This window comes from Patiria miniata, unplaced genomic scaffold (genome assembly GCF_015706575.1).
Source record: "Patiria miniata isolate m_02_andy unplaced genomic scaffold, ASM1570657v1 HiC_scaffold_10, whole genome shotgun sequence".
NCBI lineage: Eukaryota > Metazoa > Echinodermata > Asteroidea > Valvatida > Asterinidae > Patiria > Patiria miniata.
The window spans coordinates 1,263,366-1,289,120 of NW_024037048.1; the positions used below are offsets into that span (position 1 = coordinate 1,263,366).

The 25,755-nt window shown below is 39.7% G+C and overlaps 1 protein-coding gene across 2 annotated transcripts in view; it reads right to left on the minus strand.

The window, feature by feature from the left end:
• Positions 1-13,362: 13,362 nt before the first annotated feature.
• The window catches only part of LOC119734843 (RNA/RNP complex-1-interacting phosphatase homolog), a 28,523-nt gene continuing 16,130 nt past the window's right edge, over positions 13,363-25,755 (minus strand). Inside the window, exons 9-10 of one of the 2 annotated variants that reach the window (XM_038208428.1) lie at positions 19,704-19,770; positions 13,363-14,157 (exon numbers count right to left, since the gene is read on the minus strand). In XM_038208428.1, the coding sequence (XP_038064356.1) occupies positions 13,590-14,157; positions 19,704-19,770 (635 nt within the window). In that variant the 3' untranslated portion in view covers positions 13,363-13,589. The remainder of the gene's footprint in view (positions 14,158-19,703; positions 19,771-25,755) is intronic. The other variant, XM_038208436.1, reaches the window with a different exon arrangement.

A 25,755-nucleotide genomic window follows, 5' to 3' on the forward strand; every position in this document is an offset into this window, starting at 1 on the left:
AAAAACTATTCTGTCAAATTTTCTGTCAAACCCTTTTTTCGTTACAAAAAATCTGTCAAACGGCGGTGATCAGTATTTCAGTACGAGTACGAAATTCACACTACATGCACCAGCCCAGCTGTGTTTTGCGCGACATGCGACGCGCACGCCAATCTCCTTATAAAAATATATACAGTGCGTTCGATTACTTCCCCCGCGCTTATGTGCAAGCGCGACAGCGTTCGATTTACCTCTCACGTGACTTCTCGCGCTTACTCGAGCCTGGCCCAATACTCGCCGAGCCGGTTACTTGGGTAAGTACCCCATAAGGCCATGCAACGTCCGGCGGGCGCCTCATCAGGCCGTGTCCGAAACGGGCTTCCATCCATGGAGCATAGAGCTACAAACCCTATGTAGCTCCATGCACGGAGCTACGGCTTCGATTTATTGTCAGCGCGTCCCCGCGTATTTTCACTGGCCGTGGACGTGCTGTTGCAACCTGACGCCACTTCCGCAATACAAAGTTTATGGAGAGTCAAGAATTTTTTTCCCTAACATAATTGGAAATATTTCTCTGTCCCAGATTCATGTCTGATCATCATTTTTGCAATGAATGACCTTTATTGAGATGATAATATGAAGAAAAAAGTGGCGTGAGGTTGCAACATTCAACCCCCCCCCGGAAAAGCAAAAAAAAAAAGGAAGAAAAAAAAAGAGAGAGAGAAAAAAAAAAATGAGGCGAGAAGTCATATTGGTGTAAATAAAATGGGGGGGGGGGGCCGCGCAAAATGTCCCTACCCCCCTCTAAAACTGATAAATCGAGAATATGTTGAGAAAAACAGGATTTTTTTGGGGAAATGTTTTGCCCCCCTCTAGAAAAAAACCCTGGCGACGCCCATGTTTCCAGCTGTTGCACGAAACTTTACCCGAAACCGTTCGTTTATTTAGCTTCACTGCGCATGTCTGTCATTGCGCGAGGAGCCAGGCGCGAGTAAGCTGGGGGGAGTAATCGAACGCACTGAAGGTAAGGAGTTGTAGATGGCCATTCCATATTAAAGTCAGAGGGTTTTCATAAAACATGAAGTTAAATTGTTGAACAAAAATGGTGGTTTTGTGATTTTTCGAAAAGATTTTATTTTGACCGAAAAGGTATATATGAATGGAAATAAATATGTGCTTGGTCGGTATTAAACACTCTGTTTAAGACCGGTTGGAGTCTGGAGTGCTGATAATTACCCTCGGCTTGGCTTCGCCTCGGGTATTAATCACCCATCCAGACTCCAACCGATTTAAACAGAGTTTTTAATACCTCTCAAAACACACTATTCTCTTATTAGTAATATTGACCCCGCCCATTGCAAAGGTAATCTGTCCACACAGTCCACTAGGCATACCCACAGTCTACTCAATCCAATCACAGGTAAACCACTCCCTGCAGTGGCACAGCCGGGGGGATTAACCCGCAGTAGTTTGTAACAAGTGCCCTTTCTTCACGACTGCTTTTTTTTCAAAAGGCACTCGTGAAAAAGGGCTCTCGTGAAGAACTAGAAAAGGGCACTCGTGAGGGTGTGGGTTTCCTGTACACATAGTCAGCCGTGTGGTTGCGAACGCCAAAGCGTGCCGTTTGTTAAGCAAATCTATTCCGATTACGTACCTAGACGCTGTAGAGCTGAAATTCGTGAGGGCCTTTTGAACGTTGTGTTTCTCAGAAAATATGCTCAGTATGATTGAAATGTTGAATTATAACGGGAGAAGAAATTCTTAACTTCATGTCAGTAAAAAAAAAAAAATCGCTGTCATCGATGCCGAAACGTCAATACTGGTTACTGGTAAAGCTGACCTTCAAGTCTGGAAGAAATCGTTCGAAAGCTTCCCCAAATCTATGTATTTATCTTAATAGTACGAAAGCCCTGTAGTGCCATCAAGTATATATTTTGTCCAACTCCGTAAAATATATCTCATAAAAACGAACTTCGAAAAAATGTATCTCATAAAAACGAACTTCGACAAAATGTATCTCATAAAAACGAACTTCGACAAAATATATCTCATAAAAACGAACTTCGACAAAATGTATCTCGTAAAAACGAACTTTGGGAAAATATATCTCATAAAAACGAACTTCGACAAAATGTATCTCGTAAAAACGAACTTTGGGAAAAATGTATCTCATAAAAACGAACTTCGACAAAATGTATCTCATAAAAACGAACTTCGACAAAATGTATCTCATAAAAACGAACTTCGAGAAAATATATCTCATAAAAACGAACTTCGACAAAATGTATCTCGTAAAAACGAACTTTGGGAAAAATGTATCTCATAAAAACGAACTTCGACAAAATGTATCTCGTAAAAACGAACTTTGGGAAAAATATATCTCATAAAAACGAACTTGGACAAAATATATACTTGATGGCACTACAGGGCTTTCGTACAATAGGAATCTACTCAAGTTGTTATTTCACGAGCAGTTGAACACTTATATCATCTAGGTATTTTCCAGTATTTTCCTCAGAGCCGAGTACCCCGTGTACTTCAGGGGCCAAGTCCTGGGCCGAGTCCAAGTACACTGTGACGAGTCCTAGTTCTAAGCATCGAGTATGAGTACATTCAAGGCAGAGTATTGGGCCGAGTCCAAGTACCTAAGTCCGAGTCCGAGTCTGAGTTCGAGTACAATACCAAAAAGTACCCCAAAAATTAATAAATAAATAAATAAGTAAATAAATAAGCAAGTGAGTAAATAAATTAAATTAAATAAAACACCACAACACGCAATACAATTTTCTTTACCAAAATGGTTAACACCAACAACTTTGATTAAGTCTGACACCAAACAATTGGGTGAAAAGAACGACACCGAACTTCAGTGGCTCAATCACGTGCTCACGAGCGCTGGTACAATGATTTTGTTTGGGAAAAAAATCCGAAAATAATGGTCTCACTGGTAACCGTGAAGCATGCAGAGAGCGAACATAAGCATACGCTTGGCTGGCTCTTATTTACATACTTATGAAGCGCTGGGACAAGGATTTTGTAGGGAAAATCCCGAAATGGTCTCACTGATAACGACTTAGGTTCCAGGTTGCAGTGGAATCGATGAAAAAGAAATGTACTCAATTTGTACTCCCGAGTACTGGGGTCTAGTCTGAGTATCACCCGTTATCCACGGAACCAAGTCCCTTATATTCGCCGTGGTCTATTACATAGACTAACTGGGGGTCGAGTACTCGAGTACTAGTACGAGTACTCCAACAATGGTATTTTCCGAATTTCAGCTTAATCTGTTGTTGCAAACGCTAGTGTTACACCTTGAACTATCTCCGAGGAAAATTTCGACGAGGAATATTCCCACCAAGCCCACGCGCATGGTTTTCAGCAAAGATCGTTTAGCTCCGTAGGCGCCATGGTTGACCGATTTCGGTCCGGCAACACAATGACGAAGCGTATATTAGCATATGCATTAGCGTCACTCGGCGCGACTTGGCGTGGGTCTCGGTGTCGACCAATGGAAGCCAGCGAAGGGGGTACAATTTATTAATTAATAACTCGTGAAGGAGGCTTTTATGCAATTTGTACTGCACACCATAGGAACTTATTAATGTTCTTGAGGCTTGAACAGATTGACAGATATTGCCAACACCAGTGTTACAACTTTTAAAAATCCACGTAGACAGGCCTATTTCTTTTAAATTTCAACGCGAAGTAATGAACATAATCACAACGATTTTTAGCACATACTTAAATCTTAATAAGGGAAATAAACCCTGAAAGTTGCAAGAAAATACGGTCTTCCAAACGGGAGAAACTTTCAAAGATTTTGGCCTCCAACGTGAACATGTCTGTGTGCATGTAGTTTCATTCGAAAATACAGTGTTACATAAATCTTTAGAAATCGCCCTTCGCAACCACACGGCTGGAGTGTCCAAGTGAACCATCGGCCCGTTTGGAAATGAGTACATCAAGGAAAGGCAATGAATCGGATGTCTCAGTTTCCACGGTGAACTGTATACTCGGGTGTTGTTGGTTGAGATGGCGGAGGATCAGGAAACCATCAAGTTTATCGGAGCCGTGTGGCCATAATGATGAATGTATCATCTACGTATCGAAGCCATAGCTTGGGTGGAATTGAGCTGTCGCCAAGGTCTTAATGCTCGAAATCTGCCATAAATCGGGAGCCCCATCGGAGTGCCCAGCCTGTTGGTAGTAATTGTCAGTCTCTCCATTGGAAGTACATTGATTTGATCTGGCGTTAGGCTGGTTCTTTCCGAGAGGAATAGAACTTTCACAATATGCTCTTTGCTTAGCACATGGAAATTAAGCATTAAGATCAAACACCTTCATAGTGTTGCTCTTTAAAAACAACAGAAATAAGGCATGTCTATCAAAAAGCAACATTAAGAAGGTGTTTGACCTTAATGTTTAGTGTCATGTCATAAGTAAAGTACATATTGTGAAATGTCTATTCCTGACTCTAATGTTAATTGTGAAACACACAAATAAAACTTCAAACCTTAAAGCTAACTACTTTTATGTATACATATAAGGAAGTATATGTTGAATTATCATTATTTTAATGTGCACAATTCTTTAAATAAGTTTAAAGATTGGGCGCATTTTCTAATCGTATACGTTTTAAGTCACCAAAAGGAATGACAAAAAAAACCGAATTTGCTTTTTCAATTCAACGCCGATTGCTACACGAGACGAATTAAAAAAATTTAGGACGAATCGGTAGGCTGAAAAATTGAAACCTTAAAAGAAATCTAGTGGTGGTTTTCTGAAATTCAAATTGAGAATTGAGCTTGGCGAAAAGTTCGGGGATGAAATTAAAGTATCGATATAGGGAATTTGTGTGATACAAGTGTTAAAATGACAGGGAAAACCTATATTAACATACCATTAGCGGAATATGACATTTCCTTTTAGAAATGATACGAAACTGATCGGTTGGCTGCTCCGCATCGCGCGCTTCAGAAGGTAGGCCATATAGTCACTTCAGCCAACCAACTAGGAAGGAACAGTATTTCTGCCTTAGGCTACTTCCTAACCCATGCAGTCGGAAATCATCACAATATTAAGTAACGAAATATTCTTTGAACAGTTTGATTGGTTTTCCCGGCGCATTATCCCACCACACTCACACTACGTCACTCACTGCGCACATTGTGGACGTTATTCCAAGATAATACAAGTTTTTGTCGTAACGCATCAAGACACCCTGCGCGCTGTGCTGTAAGTGTATAAGAAAAACGTAGAAATGCAAATGATGCCGCGTGTATTTTTCAATCCAGAATCATTCCTAAAAAACAGTTTGGAATTAAATACGTCATTACGTGTGTACTGCTGCCAACGACAATTCTCGAGTTTGAACTCGGTGGATGATTTATGCCCCGCCTAGATATAAAGGAGACAAATCACGTGGGTTGTTGGACGAGAGAGTAGAGATATGCAGTAGGTTAATGGAGCTGGCTGGCCAACATCCTTTCATCGATCCCAAATCACCAACCCATCAATCTACACTGTCGGCTCGTCATTACCTTCATCGACGTGAATTTCAAGCTCAACTCTACTGTCAAGGATTGGAGAGAGTTGTGTGATTTACTGCCGTCTCTAAGATCAAATGAAAACTTGGACCTGCGTTTTTTATCGGGAATGTTTTTGACTATTCATTCTCGTATCGTAAGTAATTCAATATACAGATGCAAAATTTGAACTGAAATCCACACTAAGACTACTCATCGGACTTTTGCTGGTCCCGACGAAGATCACAGGCGCCTCATTCGTAAAGACTAGCGTCGACAGGTAAGTTTGTGAAACCCATGGTTATCTACCAATGAGAGTAATACGACAGGGCTTACATATAATCTTTAAATGTATGGAAAGTTGAAACGCGAAACCTGGCCTGCATCACGCACCTGGGTTATAAAATGTACGCAAAACAGGAAAACGAGTGTTGGCTATCATCGTTTTCCTAAAATGTAAACCCCCACCGCGCGCAATAAGCATGGGTTCAAAAATTGGATTCGGGTCTTTAATTTAAACGACGGTCGCGCTATTATTACATGTGTAACGGCTTTGTAGCCATAAAGTTAGCCAAAGCTAACCACGCCTGAGCTGCCCACGAGCCATTACCTTATAAATAATGTCAAAAGGTTTAGAGTGACTCGACGCCTGACAAGACAAGAAACTAAACCTGAATATCGACATGACTGTGCAGATGGCAACACGAGCCGAAAATGGAGCCGAAAATGGAGCTGTCACCGGAAGTAGCATGTGTGTCTACGACCGTACTTTACAGGTTGTCTGTGGTAGAATTACTATGCCGCCAGCTGCATGGACAACTCGGGAACAAATCGCTGACTGCATGGGACTTCATTATAATGACGCTGGCCATGAGCCATCGAGTAATTCCTTGTAATTGAGCCAATAGGTATTTTGATCACGATTACAGGTCAATATTTTCGTCCTCAAGTGACGTGCAAGGATTTTTTCCCCCGTTTTTGCTTTCCTTCTTATGATTCCTTTTTTGTCTCGGAATCTGAAGGTATGATTGTCATGGCACTGGTTGGGACCATGGGACCAATTGACGGAATACCGCAGCTTATTAAAGATTCTGAGGTTAGACAGCAGTCACAGCACTGCATAATTATGATCATGCGCGTGCTTCTATCATCGGGTGAAACAAATTAAAATCGCTGCTTGTTGACATCTGTTCCAAGCTGGGAACCCAGGGACATGCAACACATGACACGAAACACTGCAAAACACACGCACACTGTATACTCAATTTAATTGGATAGAGATAAAGAGATAAATGGGTTCCTTATTTATACCCGTACATAAAACGATAATCCAAACACAACATTAAGTATATTATGCTTTCTCTTTCTCTTTCAAGCCTTCATAATAGCATAAGTAATGATTAAGTAATGCATGAAACCATAATTTATATTGAGACCTTTAACTGTCTTTTAATTGACGAAGGTTCAAAGTTTGTCCATTTGGTACAGATTATTCTTGATTAAAAGTAGATGACTGATGAGGCGGGCATACATTCCTCCTGTTTCCTTGCTCTATGCTCCTATCCTCGCACCAAGTATGTAATACAAGTGCTATTTGAGGGCTGTCAAAGCGACAGCTTAATCAACTGCAGGCGGCAACATTCGCTGAAAATTTAATGTAAATTAAAATATCTAATTGGACATGCCTTCTTTGGTTTGCACTTTTAGTTACAAAAGTTAATTTAAAACACAATTTGACCTTTGGACTAATACTGAATAATTGTTTTCCTTGTTCCTACTTGCTTTTGGTATGCAGCTTTTATTAAACAACTTAACGATGACAAAAATGCGCAAACGTCATACATAGGGATATACATCATGATTAACACACGGAACTCGCCGGCCGGTCTTAAAACGGTTGATAAAACACCACGTGCAGTAACAGTTTTACTTCGAGTCCTTTTCTTTTTTTTACCTATATTTTTTCCTTTTTTTTGTGATTTTCTGGGGGGGGGGGGGCTGGCGAGGCAAGGCCAACGATTGCGGGGTGTGTGAATTACCCCCATGTCGCATGATTTGAAATAATTTCATAGTTTAGACTCCACGGTAGCACTGTATTGAGCGTGGCATCAATATAGCCTGCTACCCAAGATCGGGGTCAAAAATGCTGCAGGTCCTGGAATCCAAGATTCTTTTTATTCCACCCCCCCCCAACAAAAATGCATTTACCTTCCTTAAATTGTGATTAATCAAGTCCTACTGATCGATAAGTTGAGTTCACCTCTTTTTCTGATTCATGGCTTCAGAGGATTTTTTTAAAGGGTAGTCAGAAAATATAATTGCAGGCCGCATTGAACCAGATATACAAACATTATACCCGATCCCGTCATTAGAACATTTTGGGGACGTCACGGGTGTTATGGACATGAATTTTACTTGTGCTCATATTTTGTGCAACTTTCTACTCTTAAATGTATGACACTTAATTTTATTGAAAAGTGAAATTTTAAAACATTTCAAATTGTCCATGCTCTTCTGGACAAATAAGGGCACTCTTGCTGTGATGTCATTTCAGAAGGACACGAAGGGTTTTCTGTTAAAATTGTGAAGTTTCTCTGAAAACATTTGTGGGAAAATTTGCTGACTGGTCTCATGTCACGTGCTGAAAGAACAACAAATCATTAAAGAAAAGAAAATTTGCTATTTCCACAGAGGTTTCCCCATTTGTTTTCTGGTGCACAAATATTTCTGAAATTGTGTAAGGGGGGAAGGGGAGTAACATTTCATCCAGCCCAGTTTGAGGTGATTTTTTTTTCAGACGGAAAAATGATGACGACTGAACGACTGACGAATTTGGTAACATCCCACAAACTTCAATAAAAATGATCAAACACATCCCTCAGAAGTACAATTGAAGTCTTAGCACACCACTGGGTTTTAATACACAACAGATGACAGGTAGTCACTACAGGGATCATTGTCTTTGTAAATTGGGGGCATGGGGGAAACAGAGTATCCTCATTTTAGTAGGGACACTCATTGAACAATTAATGTAATGATATAAAAAGCATAATTTTTTATGTCTCCGCAAATTCTGAGGTTGGGATGGGGAGAAAAAGTGGGTGCGTGTGTTGGGGAAAAGGAGTCGTCAATGGGGGTGGCGTTACCCATTACCTCCTGCCCCTGTTTGCTCTACTTTCGGCAGGAAAAAAATGGAATTGGTTTCTCAGTATCTATTAATAGGGCCATCTCTGGAAATTGCGAACATGTACACGTATTATAATCAAGCTATGAATTTAACGACCATATTGTTCATCATATATTGATTGGATGCATTCCTCTGATCATACATTAGGCCCCCAAAAAGTCTCCGGTTTCTATTCTGCGCGCGCGTCGCCGCGCCGTAGCCATGCGCGTCGGCAAAATGAAAAAGTTTTTTTTTCAATGTAAGATGATGTCTCAAAACCGCCAAATTTACTGGTTTGACTGGAATCCTGCTGCTGCATGCACAATGTTAACGTGTTTTTAGATGGGGTTACGATCGAGTATAAGCTTTATGTGGCCTCTCTGTACTCCCATATATTTTGCACTAAATTTAGTCGGGCACCATTTGCAGTCATCAGCCGACATTATTTTGAAGAGAAAAAAAAAAAATAAAAAAAAATAAAAAAACCAGCCACGTCGCCGCATCACTTTTGGGGCAAGCTCCATACCAGAAACTGGAGACTTTTTTTGGCCTTACCGAGTTCCATTGGTTAAAATATGGAATGTAAAAACCTTCTTAGAACATTGTTGGGTAAAACATTAAGAGCACATCCATGCATAAGAAGGTTCAAAGGGACACTTACAAAACAGAACTGCTGTCAATTGATCATTCCGCTTTCAACACCTTACATGTACATGTATTACCCTCAGTGGTGGCGCACATCGTCCATTATCCATCTCACCATTGCAGGCTGATCACATCAATAATTGTCCAGCTCGTGTCAAATGCAGGCCTACAGATCCTCAAGAATCAAGAGTTGGCCGCTGAAAACTTTGTTTTCATATCCCCCCCCCCCCCCCAAAAAAAACCCTACAAGGACTGAAGGAGTCACATCCAGTGACTTGGGAGGTCATTCTACAGCATGATTCAGTGAGATTACTGTCCCTAAATGTTTATGAAAGTGATTTCTGAAGGGAGTGAGTGCTGGGGCACCGTCTTGTGCCTGCCTGCCTGCCAATGATGTTAGAAGATACAAAATATCCCATGACATTACTTGTCTTTATGTCCGGTTGTGTTTTCTATAAATTGAACCTAATATGTATGCATGAGCTCTTAATGTTTTACCCAAACTGCCCCCCCCCCAAAAAAAAACCCAGCTTTTTACATACCATTTTGAAAACAATGGAACTCAGTGGTGTATTACCAGAGGAATGCATCCAAGATATCAATGGAAAGCTATAAAAGCTTACTGCCCATAGGTTATAATGAAAACCATAATTCTAAGCCTAATAATATAATCATGTTACACAAAGGGTGTGATCAGTTAATTTTAGTTAAGTTTTAAGAACGTCAAATGAATTGATTGGAAATCAATATAGCCCAGATATTTACTGACACTTGAAAAGTTACACTTCTCGAAATGGTTCAATATTTAAACAAAAGGAAAAATTTGAAAAGGATACAAGGAAAAAGTAATTGCCAAATAACAGCTGAAAATTTTTGATTATTATTTCTAAAATGTCACAAAATAGTGCCATTAGATCTATGGTTTCCTCTAAATGTTCATTTCAGCTTTCACTTATTTGGCTCTTTGACTATTTCTCTCCTTTATCAAAAGTGCTCTTTGATTCAGCATTAAGTATGAGTTCATATCCAAATTTCAAAAGTTCATGCTGCTTAACTGGCATCAAAAGCCTAATTTGACACTACAGGGTGTTGCAAAAAGAAGGAAACCCACTTTTCACAGCATTTTCACATATGTATTGATCATATTGCAAGTATTCAATTTAATGGTATTAAAACGTTGATCTTTAAACACAGTGAAGAAAAAATGATTGCAATTTGCAAATACACATGTACATAGTTTGTCTCTAAGATATGGTAGTTTAAAAATTGCATGTGCCACACCTATTTGTCCACGGACGGATTCCATTCACTTGACTGAGCTCTGGAGCTTGATTTGAAGACAAAAAACACTACAATTAGACTTACAAGTGGACAGAAGTGATTTTGGTGACTTGTATAGGTTTTCCCGGCCACTTTCCTAAAATATTCACTCACTTCTGAAAATCGGTCATTCATTTTCGTCTGAATTTGAGAATCGCTCTTAACACGCGTTTCGTTTTCGCTACCAGAGCATTCGATACCATTTCAGTTCAATTAGGATGATATACAACATTTGCAAACATCAAAAAACAAAACTACAAAATTATTATGCAATATCTTACTGGATAGTAAGTTGTTGAATTACAGTCTAAATCATCCTGTAAAATCATGGCACTTGGTGTGCTGTCATTTTCAAGAAAAGTGGTATTTTTGTACCAGCATTGGAAAAGAAACTTTTTTCTTCTTCAAATACTGCCTCCAATTTACCATATTTAGTTTGGCTGCATTTTGTTTGCAATCGACAACACACCTATGAGCGGGTACACAAGCCAGACTGTTTCCCTGACCTTACCATTCCCCGACAGCGTAATTTTTTTTCCTAGGAGGGTTAGGGGCAATGTCATGAATAATTCAGTTTTTCCTTTGAATCATTGCAAGACTTAGGTTCTCGTTCTATTTTCCCCTTAATTTAAAATTATCTCAGTGATAAATTTGGAGAAGAAAAATAGCTGATGAAAATGAGCAGCGACGACGTGGATTCGAACCAGGGATCTTTGTATCCATAGCTCATCTCGCTATCCACTAGGCTACTGTGTGGTAGCTCGACGACAACCGTTCTTTAAAATGCTTTAATGTATTGTAACTAGTTGAGTAACTAACAACAATGCTGTTGATGTCATCGTCCGTTCTCATGGATAAACATGAATTATTCATGACATTGCCCCTAACCCTCCTAGGAAAAAAATTACGCTCCCCGACATCTATAAATTGCTCCGTTTCATCTTACGTGGGGTCAGGGAACCAGACTAAAAAACATGATCGTTTTTTTCGTTTTTTTTCAGCATTTACGAACACAAACATTCCAACAAGTCAGTGTAACAATATTTCCTACGAAATACTTACCCCCAAATAAATCCATTTCTGAAAATAACAGCAAAAGCAAATGATGTATATCCCCTTTAAGTGATTGAGCAGCACCTTTTCTTTATGTCCATTCAGATTCGTTTACAAGACTTCTTTTTCGCTTTTAGAGACCGATTTCAAACATTCACAATGCTATTTCACTTTTAGTTTAATGCGTTCGGCACCAGATACATTTAGGGGTTTCTTGTTCATTAACCGTCAATCAAATTAGCTGTACCTGAATTCAATTTAGAAAAGGTATGCTTGGGTAAATGAATGCACAGGTAAACGCAATTGGCCGTCTGTTTCTCAAAACCGAATGCACGAAAACAATTGAACTTTCGTTGAATTGAAATGGGACTAAAGACGTGCATTCAAATTCAGATAAAAAGGAATGACCGATTGTCAGAAGTGAACGAACATTACATGAAATTAGCTGGGAAAAGTTATACTTAAATTAGCATAATAACACTACTCTTGCGATATTTAAAAGATTTTTTTTTCACCACGTATAGTTGAAGAGCTAAACTTCACTACATTATATAAAAAAAAAAAAGTTCAAAAAAGTAGGTTAAAATTCTTATCAAAAGTGGGTTTCCTTCTGTTTGCACCACCCTGTAGAAGTTCCTGGTATTATAGTATATAGTATATAATAGTACATAGCCAAAGCACTCTCAATTGCTCCAAATCCTAACTCTGAGCCTGCTGGAAAAGCTATGGAGCAGGACTGCGATTTTTCAAAGTGTGCTTTATGTTTGACATAAACTTTTTAAGATGACAAAACACCCCCTCTAGCTGTGTTATGGTATGTCCCTCACGCAATTAGTCGTAAACAACTCCTTATATGGAGATTGGAGCATGCGTTGCGCATACTGGTACTGTGGCACAGAAATAGGCGGTGCTGGTGTACAAATGTAGTGTGAATTTAGGACTCTAAAAATACGGACTCAATGGTAGCATTGCACACATTCTACCAATAAAAGGGTTACAACGACCAGACTTCATAGGAGTCCAAATTTCATGCTACACTAGAAAAATGTTTTATGACCAGCCAGCCGGTGTTTTATCAACCATTTAAGACCGACCACTTGATGGGCTCTGGACCAATGGGAATGGATAAACACAATGTAAATGTGAAAAACAAATTATGAGGTGATGTTGTTAACATACTTTTGAACATGCTCCTTCATTGGGTAATGTAAAAAAGTCAGGATCCTACTTTTAATTCAGAAGTAATCAAAACACCAGATGCGTGTAGTATAATGTCATTAGAAGAATCATGTCATGAGGACAGATGAGGTACATTTTATCATTTGCATTTGCATAATATTGATTTGTATAATATTTAAAAAAAAATCCAAGATAAACTGATTGTACCTTCACCCCATAATAAAGGATAACTCAGGCGCGGATCCAGAGGGGGGGTTTGGGGGGTCACCCCCCCCCAGCTCTGTAAAAAAAAAATTATCATACAAATTCCTAAAAAATAAGTTGAAACCCCCCCCCCCCCTGTGAGTGACACCCCCCCCCAAAAAATTACACTGGTATAATGTCCGCATGTTCTAAATACGGTACACCATTTTGTAATCTAGTGTTAATAATCGTCGGATTTGAATAGCGCCCCCTATTGAAATATGGTACCAGCCCCCCCCCCCCCCCTCCCAGTTTTTGATTTTATGGAGGCCAAGTGTCTGGAGAAAAAAAACCTGTGTACATTTTCAGATTTTTTTGCTGATGAAAACACCCCCCTGCGAAAATTCCTGGATCCGCCCCTGTTACTTGCTTACAAACGTGCAAAATCGGCAGTGGCCTACCAAAGGATGGATAAGCTAGAATCCCCATTCTTTTCTGAAATGCTCCCCAATTTGTCCTGGCGATGCAGTAATTATTGTTCACATCTTACCATTTGTTCTCCCCCGATTCCTTCTGCTTACTTGTGATACTATGTGGCCAGTATGGTCAAATTGTCTGTGGCTTTGATATCCATGGAAATTGGCCCATGCTGAGTTACCAACCCAAGGTGCAGGATAATCATTGTATTGTCTTGCTTGAGGTTGCTGGTAATAACGACGATCTTCATTCCTCGAATTCCAGCCCCTGTTTCTCGTTGACTCATTGTGACTTTGCCACTGCTTCTGGTAAGCAATGCTGCTTTGGCCCCTGTCACTTAATGACTTATCTTGTGGTCCTTTGAAACCACTTTTACATCCTCTACTGTATTGAAGAGTCTTTGTACCTCTACAATTGTACGGTTGATAGCGATACTGGTCCTTGTGTTTCCTTATCCTACTATCACAGCTAATTCCTTGGACGTTTCTGTTATCAGGTCCCATCAGCTTTGTAGTGTAATGTAATGAACTGCCCCTTTCACCATCTGTAGATGACTGTGTAGATAAGTCATCAACTTGCATTACATGTACATGCCCTGAAGGTGTTTTTGATGGTTGCCTTGCCTCACTGCTGAAACATACAAAGAAAATGCATGAATGCAATTACAATCCATGAAATGAAATCAAATTAACTTGACCAAATTACCGTGTAATGCAGATGACTCAGCTTTACACGTGCACATATTCAGGTGTATGTCTTGTACACCTTTTCAAAACTACTTTACAACAGAAACTCCTTTTTCATACAATCTTTTACAAGCTAGTGCTTGCTCCTTTAATGGAATTTAAGAAAAACATATAAAACAGTGATAAATAAAAAAGGAATTGAAAAATAAAAATGCCAAAACAGATTCTAACATTTTACCATGCAATGAGAAATCATATTCTGAAATACTAACAGGTTCTAGAACTCCCAGAATAGTCCTCCCCCGGTGATGACCCAGTGTGCAAATTGGTATAAAAACATGTAACTTGCCATGGATGTTCTCTGATGCATTATGAACAAAACCTTATATAGGGTCACATCATGTTGGCTTGTTAATTTGGCTAATTAGCCTAGTTGTGACCCAACCCATCAAAATGAGGGACAAGTTGCCTAAACCATTTAAAAATAATTTGCCATCTAAACAGATTTAAATGTTGAGGAATAGTCGCCCTTTCACCCACATAATACCTGTATATGTTAAGATGTCAACATTTGTGCTACATATACAGGGTGCTATCAAACTAAAGGTAATCCAAAAGTCATGGGTAAATGTGCACAGGTTATGAACTTAAACACTGTCAAAGTGGCTGCATCTTAAAGGCTAGTTCATTAGCTTTTCATCTCATGTGCATCTCTTCAGTCACGGTTTATAAACTAAATGTCTTGGGTCGGTTTCACTACCAAGTTGGGCAACGCTCAAGCCATATTTTGAGTACATTTTTGCAATTGGTAGTTATTATTTCAGAGTAAACATAACATCTTTGAAATGATCGATTTAATTATGAAACATGATATTCCATTTAATTACTCAAACACTTTCAAGATGTCTTTCTTCCTGCCCCATTCAACAAATAATCCACTGCGACTGCGAACTGTTTTGGACTGCTCAATTCACAGCTGGAAGAGGGAGTGGACTAGTCCAATATAATTCTCAACTGATGTGTAAAGCCTCAGTAAGAAACTGAAGGCATTACAGTAGGACCTTAGTTGCATTATGGTTGGAATTGACACCCATCACAATAGTGCCATCACAAAAGTAAGAAATTGCCATACTACTTGTTAACAAGTTTTCCAATAATTATGTGCTCAGAATGACAACTACTTTTACCAATTGTGCATGTACAACTACCACATCTGTTTTCAACCTGTTATCGTGTCAGCTGATTCCTTACAACCCTACACTCTATATTCTGCATAATGTACATGTAACTAGGCATAATTTATAACTCATTCACAAATAAAAAAATACGGGAACATGGTTTTTAAAATATCACAGACTATGTAAAGCAGCACTTACAGGGAGTAACTAGGTTATCTAACTCAAAGTATCTAATAATCACATGGATGATCTATCAACTATGAGTCTCATAATGTTTTAATATTATCTTTTTATGAAAATGTTATAAATAATATTAAACATAATACCAATATTAATTTACCAATAACCATGTCACAAAAAAATACAAATATTACGCACTGCAAATATTAATCATGATTATGGTGCTGTCCAAGTTGTTAACTTCATGGGGACAAACAATATATCTATTGTTATCTATATATATAAGAGAGAAGTTTACTCGCTCCCGAGACGATGTTTGCTCATGAAAGGATCCGAGACCGCGGGCTCACGCGGCGCCAAAATCGCTCCACATCCGTGGAAAAATGCGGAGGGTGTCTTCCGCCGGGTCGGACGCTTCGGGTCGTCCTAATTTTCCCGTACGGACCGGCGATCCGTTTCGTCGATTTTTCGTGACTGCTTTTTGCGCAGGAATTTGCCGTCGTGTGCGCTTTCACGTTGACTGCCTGGCCGCCCCCTGTGCTGGCTTTTCTGCGAGTCTAGACTGTGCGAGGTCAGCGAGGTCAACGTAGGGGTTTCGTTTACGTGTTCTACTCAGCCGTTCTGCAAAAGTGTTCACCAAATGGTAGTATGGGGTGACCTTGGCAAAATATTTTTTCTCCATGGTGCGTGGCCACCAAGTGTCCCTATTGTTTCCTGTGCTTTGCTTGCCGCCCCTGCGCCGAGTGCAACGAATACTCAGAAGGACTACACGTTAGTATGCCTTGCGCGGTCTGACCAATCGAAAGTCTACACTGCGTAGTATTTCCGGGCTATGCAAAACTGTCGATGGCAACGCGTACTGCAGCCTGCTCCACACCTGCAAACGAGGTTGGGTCTACGGTGCTCGCTATTTGAAGCGCAAGCATGTGACGTCGCGTGATAGAGTGCTGTTGCTTCCATAATGTGTTTACAGCTCCATGCTTCCACCACCAAGGCTGAGCGTTGCGAGTTCGCTGCCCGCCACGTATAATTCAGTGTCGCGTTATAATTTCGGGGGCCTGTTTGGGGTCATTTGAAGCGCAAGCATGTGACGTCGCGTGATAGAGTGCTGTTGCTTCCATAATGTGTTTACAGCTCCATGCTTCCACCACCAAGGCTGAGCGTTGCGAGTTCGCTGCCCGCCACGTATAATTCAGTGTCGCGTTATAATTTCGGGGGCCTGTTTGGGGTCAACGAAGGATCGATGCATTGCTTCAAATATCGCGATCTTAAACGAAGTCACAAAAAAATCGACGAAAAAGTGTCCGACCCGGCGGAAGACAACCACATTTTTCCACGGACGTGAAGCCGCGGTCTCGGATCCTTTCAGAAGCAAACATTTCTCGGAGGCCGAGTAAAACTTGCTCTTATATATAGATGGTTGAACCAACTTGAATAAAAGTTGAATCGACTTTTTCCTCGCAGACGGTCTCGCAAATTGTAAGAAGTTGAAGTTTACGTTTGTTGAAGAGTCCAATACTGAAACTTAATTATGACCTTACTCCATGATTCAGACCGTTTGTAATTTTATGGTAACACTCAACATTTTCATTTTAAATGACACCTTCACGTTTTATTGCATTATGATTTATTGTCAAACTGTACAACCAGCCTTCGCCTGTGTATTACACTACAGTAACCTTTTCACTACGTTTTCCAAATGCGACTGCCTCACAAAAAGCCAATTTAAGGCCAAAAAAAAAATATATTCGGTCTCTGGTCAGACCAAAGTTCCGGAATTGACGCGGCGACGCGGCTTTTTTTTTTTTTTTTTGCTTTTTTTTTCCTTCTTCAAGCTTGGATTGTACAGACAAGGTGGGGTACTATTTTACTTTTTTGGTGTCCTCATGTTCATTGGTGTCCTCCATAATTTGCCTTGGTGCTCTCGAACATTTGCCTTGGTGCAATTTCCCATTCCTTGGTGCTCTTTGGTAAAACAAAATTGAGGAGGTGCGGCAATAGAGGGCACTGTTGGAGTTACCGCGGAATATTTTGTAAAAAAAAAGATTGACGCGCATGATTAAAATCGACGCGCGCGCTGACCAGAGACCAACTTATTTTTTTTTTTGGCCTAACAGACCAACGGCAACATTAACAGACATTTGCCATTTTACATAATTATTATCATGTGCGTAAATCGACGGGGGACAGGGGGACACACACACACACATTTTGAGGGGGGACATTGTTTGGTCCCCCCCCCCCCACACACACTTTTTCTTCCCCGAATAAAAATATTGTAGCCTACAGTAATGATTCTATTGCTCAGAATACATGTAGCTGATTCAATTACTCAAAACTCAAAACTTTCACAGATGATCTTTTGCTCAAATTGGTTTTAGTGAGAAATTGCCTCAGATCACACCACAGAAATTGCTTTTCTTTAACTGCATGTCTCCCCAACTATATCCCCCATTTACATTTAACTCCCCACATTTTCATCCCCAACACTACGCCCTACCCGATCTATGATCGGGTAAACCAGCTTGTCTATTATAAGATGTTTAAATGTGATAGTTAAACATACATGCATACATGGTTAAACATTACAATGAGTGATTGTGTGAATATTTCCTAATGTCCTTTTTTAACATAAGCAGGAACTGAAGACCATACATATCAAATCTCAATATAAATTGTTTGTGGTTTTGACTGGCCTTTAGGTTTTGCACCTGCTTAAAAGTGCAGCGGTGCCACAGATGGTCAATAGCAATAGTACAAAGGTTGCCATGTACTATATGGGCATATGTACTTTAATTATAAAATTTATCAAATTAAACCTAAAAGTAACGACCCGGTTTAAAACTGAATACTGCCTGCATAACATCATTGTGTATTACTCTACAATTACAAGTACAAGTATGTATATATTGCCCGAGGGAAACTACCATGTTTTTCTGTAAGGTTTTCCTCTTTTTTTGTGTGCGTCCCTAGAAGCAGGTACAGACACCCCCCCCCCCCCTCCGCCTGTGTAGATCGGCTAGTGCAATATTAAATTGAATGCTGATATCAGAATTTGTTTTAATATCCAAGGAACTACATGTACTCATGTTAAATTGAAGGGCAGAGTATACTGGACAGAGGACTTCTTTGAAGGATTTTGCAGTTTTGAAAAGCAAATACATGTAGTGGGTATTCTGTGCAAGGAGAACGGATGAAGCTGCCTCCAAGGTTCTACCATGGCAACCCAGACATGAAAGAGATCAAGAGGACAGCCACCTAAGGACTACATGAAACTCCTAGGATACAGGCTTAAGTGGCCAAGACATCAAGACATGTATGATGGATAGGGTGGTTTGGAGAGCTATCACTGGAGTCCGACCTTCAGAGTCACCATAAGCAAGTAAGCAAGTGGGTAGCCACTGGGCTTTCAGTCACACTCATAATGTGCATCGACCCAAGACATTTATTTTGTAAACCGAGTCTGAACCGAAACAAAATTGGACTACCTAAAATTGACCCGACAATAATTCAAAGAAAACCGACCCGAAACTGAACTGACCCAATAAAACCTCCCGAATATCTGGCTTGGGCAAATGTGTCTACTTTTTGCGCCTGAACTGACCCGCTTCGCGTAAAAATATGTCGGCTTTCAGTAACTACATGTAAATCATGTCGTGCAGCACTCACAACATGACCTACTGGTGGGCCTACATGTTATAGACTGATCGAGACAGACAGCAAACCATTTTTAGTCGCCACCGCGCACAGTGACTCTGCACTAAATAGTGCACCATGTGAATTCCGTTCTGTTTCGGTTTATTTCAGGTTTTCCAAAATGGCTTAACCCACCCGACCTGAACGCAAAACGGAAACGGACCCAATCCGACTAAAATGACGGACAAACTGACCTGACCTGACCTGAAGTCGGTTTGGGGTCGGGTTTGCACAACATTAAATCACACTACTTGTACCAACATCTTGCCTGTAATTTATAAGGTAACAATGTACCATGAACTAAAGATTGTAGAAGCTAGGTTTTGCAGAATTAATACAGAAACTTTCAACATGTTTTTCTAAAGGATTTTTTTGGGGGGGGGGGGGGAAGAAATATGTATTAAATAGGATGAAAGATACTGCCCAAGTTACTTACCTCAGTGAATGTAGATCAGCAATGTAATTTGACCTCTCCATTTCATGACCTCTTGCTTTTCCGAATGCTAAAAATAGACAAAATATAAAGCAATCATTACACAAACTCCATTACAAATCATTTACCATTCATGTAAATGAACACGCACAATGTATTTTGACAATACAAGTTATCCGGAGAGCCTGAGTGGAACACGGCCTCATGGTATGTGGGGCACAGACGCACTACATTTTCCATGTTCCCGAGCGCAAGCGCGATAACGAATTTATCCTCAAGCAAACTTGACGCACAGTTAAAGGGAATATACATCATTTGCTTTTGCTGTAATTTTCAGAAATGGATGGAATTGGGGGGGTTGGAAATATATAGCAAATATAGTTACACTGACTTTTTTGAGGTTTTGGGTTCGAAAATGCTATAAAGACCAAGAAAAACAATCATTTTCCTGTAGTCTGGTTCCCTGACTCCATATAAGAAGAAACAGAGCAGTTTACATACATTGGGGAATTGTAAGGTCAGGGAACCAGTCTAGCTGGCTCGTACCCGTTCATAGTTTTGTAATCGATTGTAAACAAGTGCGATGGTCAATTGGGGCCAGTATTTGAAAAAAAGCCAGTTTTTTTTCCAACGCTGATCGGCCGATCAGCGTTGGAAATTGATACAAAAATACCACCTTTCTTGACAATGACAGTATACCAGGTGCCATGATTTTACAGGATGCTTTACACTGTCATTCACTAACAGTCCAGCAAGGTATTTCAAAATGATTTAGTAGTTTTATTTTTTGATGTTTGCAAATGTTGTATTTTCCCTTTAAGTTGGAACATGCACCCTGTACACAAACTTTTCAGCGGTCGTCCTGTTACACATGCCTGTTGCACGGAATGGCGTGCGCATCTTAGAAAAGCGCAATACGTGGAGTGCGGTATGGACCAAGCCGTGCTACATGTAGCACAGCTGGTTGCCATGTATCGACCAATCAGGATTGAGGATTCAAGTTTTCTTGAAGATAAGTTAAAATATATCTGCTGTTGGTCACATCGCAGAGAGAATTATTGAGAACTACATATGTAGGATTTCTCAGTTCAGCGATATGTGACTGAGTATACATGTATGATAGCTGTACCTCACATTAGATTATTCCAGTCTAACCACAAAACCAAGATGTAAAGATAGGGATTTATGTTTGAGTTCCATAGACTTATGGTTGTGGGTGTTTACACATAGTTATTTTTCTTTACAGAGGAGAATTACTTTTACACTACAATTGAAAACAAAACTGTTTTATGGTATGAAAACTACATGTATCTACATGTAGGTAGGACTTCCTATTACCCATTCATAAACCCATAAATATTAGAGTATTTAAACACAAGATATGAATATATCTTGCGTTTAATCATCCCCTGAAATTTATTTTGTATTTTTATAAAAGCCAAGAGAGACTTAGCATTTGTTGTTGTTATGAAATGTTTTGTAAAAGCAGGCTTGCAGCATTACTACTATTTAGCATGGTGACTTTGGGCATGAGCCCTGGGTACATGGTATACAGGTTTGTAACACCTCTCCCTAAGGATTCTGTATCCTGACTGGCTGACAGCAAGTCACATGGTGATTGCTATTCCACTATCTTGCTGTGCACAGCCAAAAAGTACTCCATGTGTATGCATAGAAACCAAAGTAGCAACAGGTGTGTGTGTACACGCCCACACGCTACTAGAGTTGGGTTCAAACATTTTATGAAGGGGAAGTTTGGAAAATTGGAGTAAATTTTTCAACTAAATTTGTATTGAAATAGAAGTACATTGTAATTGAATTTTGGTTATATTAATCGGCTATCTCTTAAAATCAAGCAGAATCTGCAGGTGGGCATTATAATTCAAATATTGACTGAACTCTTGACGTGGTAAAACCAGCCTCCCTCAGTTTAGCCTCATGGAGGCTCATTTTACCATACCACTTGAAGCAGTAAATATTTGTACAATGTGGCTTTTGACTAGCCCCCTTAAACCAACATATTGACAAAATGGGGAACTGCCATAGGGGTTTGAACCCTGCTCCAGCCAATTTTTTTGGTTTCAAATTATAGGCCCCCCTCCACCAAAAAAAAATAAATAATGAGAGTGTGAGAGACAAGAACTACATGTACAGGTCTGTGTCTGTTTGAAGAACAGAACATGGGGCTTTTCTGCATTTTACATTTTTTAAAAAGTTTATGTTGCAATCATGAAATGGTACAATTATAACATTCAATTTCATGTAGGAACAAAGTTCCATGATTAAAGTGCTGTTTTAGCATTCCATTGTTTGAGTTCTAAATGAGTGGAATCCATGACATGACCAAGTCTTTAAATAAGACTAGTCATCTCCAAACATTCTATGTTGAACAATAGACCACTGAGTAAAAATTAAAAGAACATGAGTAATCACAAATTACGTACAAATAGTATCGACAATAAAATTACCAGCCTTCTGACTTGTTAAATAAGACTAACAATCAGAGAACTAAATAATTATTATAATAAATATGTACCGGTAACTTGTATATTTTATGTGATTGGCAAACCGTGAAATAAACGAATGAGGATACCGAGCCGGATTATTAGTCTTTTATTGTGAAAATTGTGGCCAATAATGGTGAAAACAAGTTCAGACAAAATAACTGGGAGAAATGCTAGAGAATTGAGATCAAAGGTGGCTAATCTGTTGAGGTCACCCAGGAGAAATGAATCTAAGTTGACTGATGGAGCACAAGAAGCTCTGAATGAGCTTCAAAGAGATCCAGATTCTGACAGCAGACAAAGGTAGACTCATAGATGTTTTTAGATTCAGAAGACTGCCTACATAAATGCAAAACACTGCTCAATGACATGAAGACCCAACACCCAACTACAAGAAACAACTAGTATCACTAGGAGGGAATTAACAGGACTGAATATCGTCTGTTGCACCCCAGTACTCAATGAATGGAACATATTCTAACTATTGCACTCATAAACATTCATTACTTGTATACTATTCCACATTATTTATATACTATTCCACAGTATTTGAAACAAAAGCCCATGTACATTTACAATAAGCTTAATACAGCACTATTAAAACAAAAACCTTCCAGTGAGTGATTGACACCCCATTAATGTCCTGATCATTACAAGTCTCTTTCAGTTCGTCTTTTGAGATCTACATTGCTTGTGTGCCGTGATTAGAATTGTGTTACGCCCATTACGAACAATATATTTTGAAGATAAGGCCAAAAAAAAAGTCTTCATTTCTGGTATGGAGCTTGCCCCATAAGTGGTGCGGCGACGCGGCTTTTTTTCCCCCCCCCCCTTTTTTTTCCTTCAAAATAATGTCGGCTGATGACTGCAAATGGTGCCCAACTAAATTTAGTGCAAAACATATGGGAGCCCAGAGAGGCCACATAAAGCCCATACTCGATCGTAACCCCATCTAAAAACACGTTAAAATTGTGCAGCAGTAGGATTCCAGTCAAACCAGTGAGTTTGGCAGTTTTGAGACATCATCTTACATTGACATTTTTTGTTAAAAATTTTGCCGACGTGCATGGCTACGAAGACGCGCGCGCAGACCAGAAACCGGAGCCTTTTATTTTTTGCCTTAGGTTGGTGATGCCAATTATTAGTGACGCATGTACATGTATGCATGCATATGCCTACAGACACGTTCGACTGCAGAGGTACCGGTACTACGGCAGGTGTCAGTCTCTGGGAAATGGCTAAACTTTTGGAAATGTTTAAACGGTTCTTAAAATATTTGCTTAACGTTTCCAAATTAAAGGCAAAGTCACATCCTTACATGGTGCAGCTATTTCACCCGCCATTAGTTTTTGAGCAACATACTTATTCTGTGCCTCGTCAATTCTGTGTGTCTCTGCTGCGCCAGCTTCAATTGTAATTCTGCAGCGCCAGTAAGGGCAAAAGCAATGTTAAGACATTTCAAGGACACTTTTAGTGAGTCCTTGAAACATTTTCTTCTGATCTCCTCAGCTCAGCCTTCTGCAGCAAAATGAATATGTCTAAGCTGGTTCCTCTGCGATCCCACACATTCACAAATAGTCTACCAAAGGCAGAGTTGCTAACTTATGCCATCCTGCTGTTAACCCTACGTAAGTGAAGCTGTAGGTCCCGATCTTTCACACAGATGTGCAGCTCATGATAAGGCTTTCCAGCGACAAACTGATGCATGATTTCTGTCTGTTTGGTGTTGATGGTGAGACTTAAGTTATCACATGCCACCTGTCCATGCTGGTTTGCATGCCTTGCTCTGAGCTGCCATTGCGGGGCAAAGTCGAGTCGCCAAAAATGTGAATTGATTCGGACTTGAGTCGAGTCATTGTCTCGAGTCATTACAACTCTGGTTTCTTTTCAGTCTGGTGTTGGCTGAGCTTGGGCTTATATTTTGATGGCTTTATTCAGTGTTGGAAACATGTAAAGGCAAAACAAACAAAAATAGCACCTGCATTAGATGTAAAGGAACTCTATTTTTGCGACATCTTCGTCGTGAATGTTGTAAGACATTATGTGGGTTTCCTAAGGTCTAGAACTTTGAAGTTGAATTAATAAACCATGTGGGCACGTGTGGTCTAGCGATGGAGCACAGGATTCATGATCGTTAAGTTGTGGGTTCAAGCCCCGCTGTGGCCGTGCGTGTTGTGCCCTTGAGTAAGGCGCTTTACCTCAATTACTCCTCTCAACCCAGGCATTATTCAATGCTGGGAAGGTAACAGACTCGCTGTGGAGGAGGTGTGGCAATCTCCCCACAGCAGCATGAGTCTGGCCCAATTGCTAAAGAAAGAGAGATGAACACTCCATTCCTGTTAACACAGGTTTGGCATCTTTACTTTTTTTTTTAGTAAACCATCAAAAATGCTTAGTATAAGCGATCCCGAGACAAATGTCCACATTTAACTAAAGAAAGTTGCATATCATTGTAAAATTGGTAAATGGGATGTGACTAAATACTAAGTTGCTTCCAATGCTTTTTGATTCTTCATAAAAAAACATTATGCAAGGTAAATGTGTGAATTCTTGGACGATCTGGCCCAATTGCTAAAGAAAGAGAGATGAACACTCCATTCCTGTTAACACAGGTTTGGCATCTTTACTTTTTTTTTAGTAAACCATCAAAAATGCTTAGTATAAGCGATCCCGAGACAAATGTCCACATTTAACTAAAGAAAGTTGCATATCATTGTAAAATTGGTAAATGGGATGTGACTAAATACTAAGTTGCTTCCAATGCTTTTTGATTCTTCATAAAAAAACATTATGCAAGGTAAATGTGTGAATTCTTGGACGATCTGGCCCAATTGCTAAAGAAAGAGAGATGAACACTCCATTCCTGTTAACACAGGTTTGGCATCTTTACTTTTTTTTTTAGTAAACCATCAAAAATGCTTAGTATAAGCGATCCCGAGACAAATGTCCACATTTAACTAAAGAAAGTTGCATATCATTGTAAAATTGGTAAATGGGATGTGACTAAATACTAAGTTGCTTCCAATGCTTTTTGATTCTTCATAAAAAAACATTATGCAAGGTACTATTTTTAACATTTGGGTTCTGAAATTTGTGTACCGATGTGGAAATGTTTGGTTTAAACATGGAAACCTCTTATCCTTAAATTTTATTGCGTAAGTTTAAGGATATATGTGTTCCGAACATGGCAAATGGAATGACTGAGTTCACACTAAGTTCTCTTCAATTTGGAAGAGCCATATGTGGCTAACTTTTATTCAGTTCTGCCATTTGGCTGCAGCACTAGCAATAACCCTTATTAACACTTACCTTCCAAAATCCTCTTTTCAAAATGGAGGATTTTGCAGGATTGAGGCTATTTTGGCACAAGTGTGTGGCTGATTGCGGATGATAAACTGTGTCAAGATTTTAGACTGGACCTTGTGTTGTCTACATGTATGCACAGCCATGCATCAATTTAGGCCTATTTTATACTCATATCATCCACAATGCTCTAGGATGTCACATGCTCTACCTCAACATATTGGCAGTGATTGCCGGAGGATTTTGAC